The sequence below is a fragment of the Uranotaenia lowii genome, chromosome 3 (assembly GCF_029784155.1).
Source record: "Uranotaenia lowii strain MFRU-FL chromosome 3, ASM2978415v1, whole genome shotgun sequence".
NCBI classification, from domain to species: Eukaryota; Metazoa; Arthropoda; class Insecta; order Diptera; family Culicidae; genus Uranotaenia; species Uranotaenia lowii.
The window spans coordinates 8,645,799-8,660,024 of NC_073693.1; the positions used below are offsets into that span (position 1 = coordinate 8,645,799).

General features: G+C 38.1%; 1 protein-coding gene across 6 annotated transcripts in view; it reads right to left on the reverse strand.

The window, feature by feature from the left end:
- The window catches only part of LOC129750541 (uncharacterized), a 380,798-nt gene that overhangs the window by 122,600 nt on the left and 243,972 nt on the right, over positions 1-14,226 (reverse strand). For all 6 annotated transcript variants that reach the window (XM_055745501.1, XM_055745502.1, XM_055745498.1 and 3 more), the window contains exon 6: positions 12,791-13,900. In XM_055745501.1, the coding sequence (XP_055601476.1) occupies positions 12,791-13,900 (1,110 nt within the window). The remainder of the gene's footprint in view (positions 1-12,790; positions 13,901-14,226) is intronic.

Sequence of the window (14,226 nt, forward strand, 5' to 3'; positions counted from 1 at the left end):
TTAAAAAATTATCTCACCGCCGTTTTATTGCGTTCAATTTTTATTCGGAAAACCACAAAATTTCATATCCTTCGTCGTCGTTGTTGTTGTTCGTGCGCGAAGCGCTTCGCATCGCGTGCAATAACCTGGCGAAAATTTCCTCGTCTGTTTTTATTGTATGTTTTTCTCGCGGCTTTGCCTTTTTTTGGGAAGGTAGTTCACTGCTTTTGGTCTTTCTAATATAATTCACGCGTTCAGGCCCCGAGATCACGCGTTCCTTCTTGTTTTTTACCGGTGTTTATTATTTTCTCCTACTGTTTACGTGTTGCACTGTTTCGGCGCAAATTTTGTTTTGTTTCTCTGCTGGACCGTATCGATACCCAAATTCTGGATGCATGCACGCGCACGTGTTCGGTCAAAAATGCCATCATGCCAGATGGCACCCGGTGACGAGAGATTTATCGAATTCATGCTCTGCATTTGAATGCTCCAGGCTTGGCTTTTGAATTTTTTTTTATCATTCACCATAAAAATGCAAGTGGCGAGCGATGGCGTCGGGTGCGTTTTATTAGAACGTTTTTCGGTTTAATGAAAATCGTTCCGGTGAAAATGGGTGGAGGTAAAAAAAAACACCTTCCCGAAAAAAATTGCCATGCAGCATCCGAGGATGACGGCAATCACATCACAATCACGAAAGTCATCCAATCGTTTGATACTACCGAGGAAGTGCCAGTTTGATAGGCAACACTGTGTTTTGTGGAGTATTTCAGAACTGGAATGAATCATTGATAAGTGCGATTGTTTTATTATCGTTTGTATGGAAAACGCCTAAATGTAGGCAGTATCAGAATAAATGTGGTTCAACGTATACCTAGTTGTTGTTGCAGTATTTATTACTTTCATTTCGAATTTGTTGATAAAAAAGATTTAGGGCTTCAAAGAAAACTCTGTATCTATTGCATTTAAAACTAATGTGATCGTTGTATTGAAAAATAAGGCCTGTTTTTTAGAGAAAATTATGGGAACACGCGCTAAGTTAAAAGGCATTAAGATAACGTAATATTAAAATTCAACCTTCGACCAATTGCATATTGACCGTCGCCTGTGTTGCATTTGCGTGAAATGTGTGAATATTTGTAAACAACAAAAACACACCTACCCACTGAAAAAATCTGTATTAAGCACGTAAAATCATTAGCACGAAAAAAGGAAAACTTTGGCAAAACGGTCACACTCGTGTGCAATCCTTCCATTTTCAGATTTCCACAGAAGGTAGCAAACAGCTACCTGCATTCAAAGTCACAACAATGCCCCTGTACACAACAGCCATTTTTTTTGGTTTGTTTGTTTTTCGGAAGCTTTCGGCCTCCGCAAACCAACTGGTCCTTCCCGTCTGATGATGGCCGGATGCCGGAAGCTGTGTTACTGACACATTTCCATGGCAAGCCGTTTTCTGTTATCCAAACTTTAATTAACATCTGGCAGTACTATTTGGAAAGTTCCCCTCGCTTTCGTTCAACGTAGGTTGAAATGGGGAGGCAACAAAATTAAATGTGCTCTCACATCGGAAACTTTGCCCACATGCCACAGACAGCAGCAGCAGCATTCGGCGGCAATATGATTGAGTGGTACAATGGGCTGTTAGAACTTATTGATAACTACAAAACAGCTACGACGAGTGAGTATCCAATATGAAGTGGAAAATGAATTCGATTTGTTAAACAACAAATCCTTACGTTTGTGTCAGAGCTAAACTGTAATCGACACCTGCTTCAAACAGAAACTGATGAGGGAGTTTAAACTCAAAAACTGAACATATGGAGCAAGCTAAACTAATTAATAAGTTTAATTAGCTCGGATTCGTGGATGTACAAAGACTGGTTTGCTATTTGCGTCAGACTGTTTGTGGATTAGAAAATTAACACATATTGACGCATACTTTTCATTTAAAAATTCTAAATTAAGGGGGGGGGGGGGGTGGTGGTTAGGGTCCAACACTTTCAAAAAATTGATTTTTTTTTATTTTCTTATTGTTAAACATTTCAAGAATGTTGTGTCAAATTTTCAAGTCAATTGAAGCAAAACTGTAGAAATTATAGGCCTTTATCTCCTATCTAATACTGCAAGAAAGCAAGAGCAGAAACTTCAAACGCGTTTTTCTCGAAAGCACATTTTTAAAGTCCATGGACATCGTCGTTTGAAAACTACTTATCCGATTCTTTTCAAATTTGGAACATATTTTCTACATATAAAATACCAGACCCCAACGTTTTTTTTTTAATTTTTACTTTGGGGAGATTTTACAGATAAAAAATGGTGGATTTTTTCGTGAAAAATCGTAGTTTTAACTTCAAACAGCCACAAAAATTCAAAAAAAATGTTTAAGTTAAATAAAATCGTTGGGATCCAGAAAAACATCTATTTAAAATATTTTGCTCTGATTTTTTGACTTCAGATGATTCTGTGCTGAGATACAGTGTCCACCGCAAATCCTGATTTTTAAAAGGCATCCTCGAAAGTGCTCCGTCACCGGCTCATTTTTCAATATTTTTCTACGAAAAAAATACTAAATGTTCTTTTAACAATGCTTAACAAGCTCTAGAAAAAATCGTGAAAATGGTGTTTTTTTTACCTGTTAAACCCCACCCCCCCCCCCCCCCCCCTTCTTCTTAAATAGGAAGATGTGACCTGATATTAATATTGCTTAATTTTTTTTCATGCTTGAAATTACAGGACACGACACTTAATTTTCTTACTTAGCGGAAAAAGTGTGAGTGTGAGTATTAGGCCAGCTATAATTCAATAAATCAGTTAATTTTTAAATCGAGCACCATCCCACTTATGTTTTTTCTATGCACACAACCACATCTTGTATTGGACAAACAAGCCTAACACTAGATGCCAAAATGAGTACCTGGGCGGGTTCAATACCCATTTCAAGTGTTATTAGGCCGGAACAAATTTCATGGAGCCTCGCGAAGCATTGCATGAAAAGTAGTCATGCAAAACCTGGCTAGGCACCCTGAAGTGATGTCAATTGAATTTATTGTTTATCAATGCGAAAAGACATTCCCCTGTTAAACAGTTAATAACTTTTTTGTCCTTTTGTCCTTTCCTTGAAATTTCCTTTAGGAATTTCATAAATTAGCACAAAAACCATCAGCTGGCTCGGTTCCACAAAAGAAAAAAAAATGTTTTGTCGGTACAAAATATTTAATTTTGCTATACAAATCTAGGAGCTTAAATTCACTCATGTAAACGTTACTTAAAAATTCTGCAGAAAAAATCAAGAATGAGTTTTGGACCAAGACAAAGCTTATTAGACCCCGGGGTTCGAGAAATTCAAAAATGACCCCAAATCGACTCAGTCTAGTGCAAAAACATTGCATACTATATCATTGCACAAAACCTATTAATCAGATAATTTTTCATAGAAAAAATTAATAAAATCAAGAATGCAAAAGGTGAAATAACTCCAATCTTCCACAATTTGTTTTTTGGTCTTGTAATCTTTTTGATATTTGTTTTTTTTTTTCAAAATTTACATAAAATATTTAAAAATTTATTTATTTCTCCCTTCGTGATTTTTGGAAATTTCGAAGAAATTGCTGTTTGTTCCAGTCTTATAAAGAATCAATGTGGTACCATAATGCACACCGTGACAACCCGATCAGGAGGGAAAAACAAAATTATATCAAAATGAGATATTTTGATACTTATTTTTTTCTATCTAAATGGGTTATAATTCAGTACTCGTAGGATGTTAAAATATCTCAAATTATATCAAAAAATCTATACGATCATAGCTAAATTCTATCAGTTTTTGATATGTTCCTATCAAGATTATATCTGGTTCAGATAGCATAGTTTGATATTGGACAGAACAAATTATATCAAAATTATAACTTATCAAGATATGAGTGCTTCGAGAAAATTTTCTAGTGGAAGGTCAATAAACCACATTAATTGATAAAACCATGCCCCATTTTTGGTGTCACAAAAATTTGATTAAATTTTATGAATCTGTTGAGCGAAACTCGTTAATGTAAGGTTTGAGCCGTTGACTTCGATGTCCGTGTTTCAGAAAAAGTTGTACGTATATCAAAATAAGATATAATCATTTTATTTTAGGACAATTCGAAAAAAAATCTTGATCATTGAATATGAGCTCAACCCCATTCAAGTTCGTCAATCAGAATAAGATATAATTCAGATTGGAGAAACTTAAAATCGAAAATTTGGAGTACTTAATTATAACTGAATCACATTTAAATATCTTGGTAAGATACGTTTGAGTTATTATTTGGATATGCTCTCCTGATCAGGAAGTCAATACAATCAGATAGGGATAATCTGAACAGTGAAGTGGATGCTGTGTCAGATAGGTAGAGAGGGGGTTATTTGCGTTTATGGGAAATTCTACTTGACAGATAGATTCTTTTTATTTACAAATGGTTTTATTAAGGCATTTTACTTATAAAGTTTTTATGCGCCGGAAGTAACAGATAAAATTGATGGGTAAAAGAATATTAAAATGTACACATATACACAGATAAATAAAAATGGAAAGAGCTCATCATTTTTTTTTTATTGTTGCACAGCATTGACACTCCGCTTTGAAATCGTTAACCTTGGAGCCAGGTATTTTGAAATTTCTGGTCCTTCCAAATCCATTCCCGTATGAATGTTTTCTTTTTTCCTCAACTTATCATCCGAAACTCTGTTTACTTTTCATTACAAACACTTCGTAATTCCGCGTCTAAAGTAGTTGGCAACAGCTTATAAGACTTCTTCAGCTGTAAATAAATGGACTCAGCAAAAATAAGAAATGATTCGAAATTTTAGGAAATTCTAGTGGGAAAATGATTTACATAGGATATGAAAGAAAGGTGGATAGACAGGCATTAGTTCGCCAATAGTAGAAAGCTTGTTAAAATCTTATAGCAAAAATAAGAAATTGATTTAACAAATAATTTTTCCATTTACGTTTGAAAATAATCAAAATTCAATTTCCGTTTCCTTAAAAAGCGTTACGAATCCTTTTTTCTCGATTTCGGATCTCTCAGTTTTATTCTCTAAGGTCAAATTTGACGATTTCGTTGTCGCTTGAAGAAGGATCTTGCTGCATCTAGTTATTATGGTACGGTGGCCATCATTGAAATCCTGTGGCTTTAATTTGGCACTGAACATTGGAAAATTGGATTCGATGATGGCCCTGCTTTCCACTAAATTCTGGGGACAATAAAAAAACTCTAATACTTCTTCAACCTTGATATAAAATACTCAACTTGGCCGCAGCCCGTGGCGTAGAGGATAACTTTCAAGTCTTCTAAGCCAGTGGGTATGAGATAGAATCCCGGTCACGGCATACATACATAGTACACTTTCTGTGAGTTGTTGGTTTTAGCATTTTTAAGATGCTAGCCATCATATCCTCGAAAGATGTACGCTTAGAGTTAAGAAAAGGAATCTCTTCGAGGAAACATCAAGTTTCATTGAGATCCTATATGTGTTTGTGTTCGTTTTTAAAAAAAAAAAAAACTTCCAGGTCCAATTTGATTTGCAAAAAACGAAATTTTCTTGCACAAAAACAAACACTCCCGTCACTTTGGAGCACAGCCTACCAAGTCCTTGACCGTAACACCTGTATGCTGTTTTTATTTAACCACGGTATAATTATATAAGGTAGGCTACTAACGCGAGTAAACAACTCGTTTGAATGCAAACTAGTGACGTCATTACTATCTGCCTATAGCGTGCCAAGCAAAAAGTTTTGCGCGCGTAGATCACTAGATGGATAGTAATGACGACATTATCGGGAAGATATCACCTTATTATATTGTACACCGTGTATTTAACCATCTGTCAAAATATTCTTAGATTTGAACAAAGTTGCTGAATTAATCCAAATCCATATCGAAAATTTTGGAACGTTTTTCCTGTATAGATGAAAATTTTCATTTATGGATTTCATTTACATCTCTCTGAAATCTGATAAAATGAAAAAGCTGAATGCTGCTTTTTATCACAGAAAACAGACATACAAGCTCGAACAAAAAACCGTCAAAAAAGTGAGTAAAATTTCAAATGCTACCACCAAAAAAATACGTTACAAACTGACTGCAAACAGTGTCATCTATTGCGCCGTTCAAGAGTTACAAATCAACTTTCAAGTGCCCAGTTTTCGAAAAGGCGTAATCGTAGCCAAAAAACATAAATTAGTTCAAAAAGGGTGTTGGGATTTTTACACAAGTTTCGTGGGCTAGCTTGTACGTCTGTTCTCTGTGTTTTTATTGAGTATAATAAGACCAGAACAAATTTGAAATTATTCTGATTTCACTAGGAGTTGAAACATCACAGAAAGCGGATTAATAAATAATAATTTTCAATACCTTGGAGCTAATTTAGCAAAACCTGGCAATTTGCAAACCATCTACATGGCAGAAAATTGAAAAATCTAGATCGTAAATTTGAATAAAAAAAATATCGAATGTAAGATGTGATACACTGGCCATTCGACGGCTGCAAGCTTTGTATGGAAATTTCAAATTCCTAAACTTTTACACCTCCCATAACATTTTTTGGTTCGATCCGTCCAGTCCTGAATTAGCGCAACAAGTTTTAATTTTGTATGGAAATTTGTATGGCAAAACAAAGATTTTCATTTAAAAATCGCCAGAGATGAATTGAAAGTATCAAAAATATATATTTGGATGAAAAATATTCCTTGATTCTTGCAGTACAATTCATGTGAACAAAGAACAAACCAAATTTGCACTCCAGAAAAGATATTCGATGTTATGCAATTTTTTTTTCAATTTTTTTTTCATTCTAGCATTTTTAACTGCTTATTTGAAACCTATGAAACCGTAGGATAAAAATTAAAAATCTCAAAAAACTGCTTTGAATAGCTAGGAAATTTTTTGATTTATATAACGTTTGCAAAAACATTTCATGATATTATTAGAAGCTCTAGCAAGCAATGTCTGCCATTTTTAAATACTTTTCAATAGATTCAGATTTTTGTTTTTTGAAATGGTTATAACTTTTTTCATGAAATGTTTAGCTGCTTGTCTTGTTAGCAAAAAAAAATAAGCTTAACAATAGCCAAAACCAAAAATCAAAGACCAACTTTTCAAGCTTTTTTTGAATTTTTTGGACGATTTAATGTGCAAAAATTTCTTCTTCCATACAAATTACCGTACAAAATTGAAACGCATTGTGCTATCTCAGGAATCGGCCGAATCATTTCCGGATCGGAGCGAGTCTCGCAATCGGACCGATTACTGTTAGAAGAAAACTTGTCAGTTAAAAACCGTTCGAATTTTTTCAGTTTTTCCGCATAGTACTTTGAAATATACAAGGTAGACTATTCCGCTCTGTTTGAACGGATTGGTAAGAGGCCCGATGTATGGTATTTATAAAAAGATCACATTGTTTCTAGAAATAGACAAGCATTTAAATTGCGAAAAAAATGCACTGATGCATTTTGATGCAACGAATAGTATTCAGCTTTTCGGCCCATCTGAAATTAATATGCAATGAGCTTTCTGTTGATTTAAAATCAAAATTGTGTGACATTTTACTTGGGCGATTTGAATAGAAATTCTTACAAATCGACCTTTCATCGCAAATTAAAAATTATTTAAGATTATTTATATAAAAATTTCTACATAGACAAAAGAAAATATTACATTGCTCGCTTTCAACAAAGAGGGACGACGATGAATTTTTTGAGCCTGAAGAATCAATCTTCAATCTGAAGCCCTTTTCAAAAGAATCGAATGGCTATCGACGAAGGAATTAATAAATTTTATTGCCATTCTATATAAAACTGCCAAATAACTATTTTTGATGGTATGAAAGCACGCTGTGTACACATACATTGAGGTTAAGCGCAATGGCCTACCTGTTATTTTCCATGTACTATGGTTTTCCGGACCAATTTCCCTCTGCTTAGAGCAAGTTCACTGGTGTTGGGAAAAAGTGGTAGAAATTTTGACATTTTGAAAATTTCACCATGCAAAAATGTTTTCAAGATCTTGGGGCGTTGTATTGTTTTGCAACACTGTTTCTATTTCAGCCGTATGTGATAGAAATATTGCTATTTTTGCATCACAGCATGCGGAAATACAACACGTGTTGTAAAAAAACTAGATGGCCACAGATCTTGAAAATGTTTTCGCATGGCAAAATTTTCAAAATGTGCTGTAAGTGTCAAAATTTCTACCACTTTTTCCAACACCAGTGAACTTGCTCTTAGTGTCGAAAGGCAGAAACAAAAATCGTCGACTGGTTTCCCTGATTGAACGAGACAAGCTTCAGTCCGGTTTCTGGCAGACTGTTTAATCTGGATTAATCAAAGCAATCATAGTTTTTTCATTTGTCACCGCGCAAAAATTTGCTTACAAGTTTAGTACAACACTTCGAAAGCGATTGAATTTTAAAACCTTTCAAGGTGAGTTTATTTAATATAAATTATGTTAAACTGTGCTAAAACCGAATTTTTTTTTCAGGTAATCATCCTATCAAACTATCTTCGTCTGCTTGTGATAAAGCTCAGTTGGCAAGTTAGTTGCTTCCTGAGCCAATGTCCGTGAGTTCGATTCTAAGTGTAAACATCGATCACGGTTGTACCGGATAAGTTTTCCAATGTCCTGTCAACTGCATCGTTGATATAAGTCGCGAATGACATAAAGATGTTAAAATTACTATAATCGAAACAAAAAGAATCTTCGTCGTAGGGTCTTTTCCGGCGGTTTCAACTGAAATGCTGTTTTATCCAGGGTGTCCCTCAACGGCACATCCCGAGAACCGATCGCATCAAACACTTTAAATGGGATCGCTGGTTAGAAAACTGCGCTAACGTTAGTGGATTGATTGGCCAGATCCCACGAAATTCACTCGGGTTCCAGCAGTGCGCTGGAGCATTTTCTGATGAATAGCATGGCATAACCAACCCGGATTTTTCAAGGTAAGCGAGAGTGGTAGCCTTCATGGAAATCGGTAGAGAATTTTGAATAGGGCGATAACTTCAAATGTAAACAAATGAAGTTATCAGCTTGGTGATTATTTAAGTACTTTCGGGGGACTACATTTTGATTGTACAACGTTAACTGAAGCGTAATTAGTTTTAGAGAAATAAAGAAAACAAAATAAAATTTTTGCTGGGAGCTTATGGAGCTGTCAAACTTTGAACGTGTTTTTCTAGAAACTGTTTTGGCGCATTCGCCGTATTAAAAATTCGATATCGAAATGTTGTGGTATTAGTGTCAAGTGATATTTTCTATCAATTGTTTTTATGTATGGTGAAATAAAAATAAAATGCATGACCGCAACTGTTTTTGATCATTTTTTTCAATATTACCACACGTCCAGAGGGGACGGAGTCTAAGCCCTCGGATCCCTGGTCGTTCCTCTGGGGATCAGTGAGGGTGGGTACACATGACCTTCTTTTGTTGGCTAGCTCGATCTTGATCTCGCGAAGGACCTCAAGGTCGGCTACTTTGGACTACCAAGACTCGGATGTGATGTGTTTGAAAAAGAACAATTTAATAGATTTAAGTGCGTGGTTTATTTCGTGTTATAATTCTGGGTGATGTGTAAGATGTGTATGTGTGTGTATTTTGTGTGTGGCGATACGCTCACCGTTTTGTGCAGGCCTGCGGCGTCGGAACGTTCTCTTGGTGATGGACTGGCGAATTCTCGGAGATGGCTTGGTGGATGGCTGGAGGTCGTCTGGGGCTGGTTGTGGCTTGAGTGAAGCTGACCAATGATGCTGACCAACGTAATGGACGTTACTTGGCAGGAAATGAGCTAGGCCGGCTTGTTGGGTTCTTTCGGGGCGATCTGGCACGATTGGACTTCTCGGGGATCTCTGATCGACACTCGGAATGGTTCTGGCTTGCCCAGTCGGATTGGCGACCGAGTCGAGCAAGTGCTGCACCACGTGTCCCGGGGCTGACGTCCCCCGAGGACACCTCGAGTGGACCGTTCTGGTTACCTTGGCAAGTAAATCGGCTTCGGGACACAATTTGCGATGTCCGTGTGCTTACTTTCGGCACAAGTCACGATCCGGGCTACTTTTCTTGCCCAAAAACTTTTAACCGGCACTCCACGAGTCACAAAGCGCCTACAAGTTGGCAACGGGCGCATGCGAGGCGTTCAGCGCGAAGTTACCACCCGAAAAAGATCATCTCCCGGCTTTCTCTTTCCGATCAGCCCCCTGAGTTTTCTCTCCAACCCACTGAACTGAAATTCGCCACCTTGTGATGTTCATGTTTGTGATGTTATACGTGTTGTGTCTAAACCTAGCCCTAATACTTAGCCATTTTTCGAAATAGTTTGAAATCAATTGCCTGACTTAAACACCCATAAAAATAAATAATTAAGTTAAACAATTAACATTGAAAAAAGAAACAAAAACTAACATGCAACAAGACAAATGTTACTAACGGTAACATCAACATGAATCAAACAAATCAACAGAGCAGAAATGAGAGTTCGGATCCAGACCATTTTTCCGATCCGAATTTGGTTTGGAAACTGTCAGATTTTAGTCGAAAAACTGACCGATTTTGGTCTGGAAACGACCCGGTCAGGAAAGTTGTGTCACCAGGGCACTGAATTGGTCCGAATTTGATTCGTTTCCTGGTCTGTCGATTTACGGGTTTAACGGACCAAATCCCGACGGATTTTTCGATCCGGGTTTCGGCAATCTCTTATTTCACTTTTCTTTTACCTCGGTTTTCTTCATCCGAAGATGGCAATCGTAAACTTAAATTTGAAACCAAGGAATACACCAAAAAAATCTTTTGTCGTTTGAAGACACCCGAGCAGTGAATATATGTGGATTTACAGTGAACTTCTCAAAATTGAAAATTGTTGAAATGGGAAGAATAGAACGGAATTTCAATTTCATTCTTTCCTTTCGACGATTCCTGGCCCTGCCTTACACCTTATTTATTCCTCCCTGCGGGATTTCGAAAAAAATGAAGGGAGGTGACAAAACTTGCGTGAGCTTTTATTATGTCTTATGGAACATCATAAGAATTCACAGAAAACTGCTGAAAAAGTAATCAAAGCAAGTTCAAAATTTCTATTTCACATGCTACAAATATCCTTAATGGAAAGATGTGTCGACTAGCTTATATCAGTTTTTGTATTTTTTCGTAGTAAAACGCTGTGTTTACATTTTGTTTTATACGACACGTAATGAAAGCTCACGCGAGAAAAAAAAAAAGAATTTAATATTTATTCCAGCCAATATTGATTTGAAAAAAAAGTGTTTGTTTATGGAATAGGTTTGTTCATTTATCAGTGATCTAAGACTGATTTTGCGCAACAATGATGATTTTCGATCGCTATTCTTCAAAACAAAAGGTCAGCCTGTCAGCCGCAGCCCGTGGCGTAGAGGATAGCTTTCAAGTTTTCTAAGCCAGCGGGTATGAGATCGAATCCCGGTCACGGCATACATACATAGTACACTTTCTGTGAGTTGGTGGTTTTAGCATTTTTAAGATGCTAGCCATCATATCCTCGAAAGATGTACGCTTAAAGTTAAGAAAAAGGAATCTCTTCGAGGAAACATCAAGTTTCATTGAGATCCTGTATGTGTTTGTGTTCGTTTAAAAAAAAAAATGTTTAAGTACACGGGATAAAGAGAAGAAAGCATTCAAAGCTGCTTTCAACAGCTTGTCCTATACCTTCTGACTTTTTGCAAAATGCAAAAATCACTTGGTATTTAAATCCTCAGAATCCGTTATCATGACATCACAACCTAGACATCGGAATATCCTAAAATATTTTTAAGAAAAATTTCGCCATTTTAATTTAGTAGACCAGAACAATTAGTAGGTGGGTATTTTTGTAGGTGTTAGTTTTTCAAGTCGTTAGTAGAGCAGTTTGTTAACTTTTATTAGTATTCTTTACCTTCTTTTCCAGAAACGTGGAAACTTTTTTGAAAAGTCGATTCATTTTTCCTTTGCTTTGCGACATTCAAAACAATGTCGGACTCTTCAGAGCTGAAATTGTAAACCTTTCCCGCTTACTCGTGAACAACTTCTACCGCTCAATTAATAACAATTATGGCCAACACATGCCCTCCGTATTGGCGGTTGCTGGTTCTCGCTAACAATAACAAACCACAACGCAGAAAACCACTTTGTTTTTTTTTCAGCTTATTTTAGCTAAATGCAGCACTAATCGTGGAAGCTTTTCCGGTCGATCAACGTCGACGATGATGATGGTGCATCCATAAACACTTAACACTCTCCAGGGACCATTGCTCTGGTATTGGTATTGGTAACAACGACTCTTTTTCAGAACCACGAATGGACTTAAAACGCGCTCTTATGGGAGACGCGGTTAGAAAATTCACATCCAGAAGCAGAACACCAGAACCCCGGAACCGTAAAACCAGTTGATAGAAAGAGTATGCTCCGGCGGCGGGAATGAAAAATGGCACACTGCGATCTGCTGCTTTCCATTACATAAATAAACAAACGATGCTTCGATCTCACCGGTAGGGAACTTGGCAACCACGACTGTTTTCCAGAATATTTGCGTCGTGTCACAATCCGAGCACCCGGTTTTTTCTCGCTTGAGACTAGAGATGAAGCTTTATTTTGTTTGATCACTGTTTACTTTTGTGTGAAAAAATTGTTATAATCGAATTTCTTGATCGGAAATGGCCGATCGAACGCACAATACCGAATCGAAACGCGCAATTAATCAAAACAAAACATAAACAAACGAACCGCGATTTGCGAATAAGCTATATAAAGAGGTGAAAAGGGACAAAACTACGTACTTGCTGTACGACTATTGTCGCCCGAGGTTGCGTGCAGACTGCGGTGTCCATCGGATTGGGAGTAACATTTATAGAACCGGATGCCAACGCGCCTGCTCCGGCGACTTCACCCGAACGCAGTCCAGCAGGAGTAGACGAACCGGTTGACGCATGCGATTTGGCCGCTTCAGTCGCTGATGAACAGCCGCCGGCGGCCAGCGAAGACAGATCATCGTTCGACGACGAGCAGCACGAAGTTTCCGCGTAGTAATCGACCCGAAGATCCGGAAGACCGCCTCCGCCCATGGTTCCGGTCATCATTTTCGTCCGCCCTTTGGTGGAACTTTCGTACTTTGATGGCATCAAGTCGAACTTGGTCGCTATCTGGTCGAACTTCGACAGCCGCTGCGGTGAAACTCGCCGTTTGTGGGAAACTTTTTTCTTCGGTGAAAACGCATCGATCATTTCCGGTTTCTGGTTGCGTTTGGTGGGTGTCCGTTCCAGTGCGTCTCGTTCCTGTTGCGTCAGATAGGCGTACTGCTGGAAGATCGAGTAGTGATCGCCGAACATCTCCGTTTCTATGTGCACATTCGACGACGGTGACTCACAATACTCCTCACAATGGTCCCTTGGGTGATGATCGTATGGATACTCTTCTTCCACCGCAAAACATTCCCTCTGGATCCGATCATAGTCAATCGCTTCCCGATCAAATGGAAACATTGTCATATTGGGATCGTACTTTTGCCCCTTGGAGCCGCAACTCACAGCAGGCGCTGATTGAAGCGGAGCTGGCTGTTGCTGCTGCTGCTGCACAAATCTCTCCTTCCTGGACTTGTAGGGGCTACCCCGTTTCGAGGAGGGAGTCACCGTCCAATTTTCTTTATTGGCTGCCGCATCCCTAGCAGGCGACGCCTCTCGCCTTGGCAACGGACGACGAATCGGGTTGGGCGAGTCATCAAAGTTGAACATCGTCGACTCGTGATGGCTGCCGGCGGTGGAAGGAAGTACCCGGACGCTTTTCGGTGAACTGGGCGGATCGAAAGGGAACCGGGTCGTCGAGGCAACTGGGGCAGTGCGAGGTTTCGGGGAACAGGCCTTGGGCGTCTTCGGTGATAGGTCCTCGAGTTCCTGCAAAATATAAAAAAAATTAGATGAAAATTAGCTTTAAGACCATTTTGATAGGGTTGTGACATAGCTCAGTTGGTAAGCCAGTTGCCTCCTGAGCCGATGTGCGCAAGTTCGAGCCCAAGAGTAAACATCGAAGACAGTTGTACCGGATAAGTTTTTTAATAACTGTTCGTCAACGTTGACTTGACTTTTATTTAAGTTCAAGTTACAATTCCGGTTCTTAAAAAGATTGCAATGACACTTTAAAACAAAGTTAAGTAATCTCTCTCTTTAAGGACATGAATCAAAAACTAATTAGTAGAAAAAAGACCCATCTGCAACAGGTT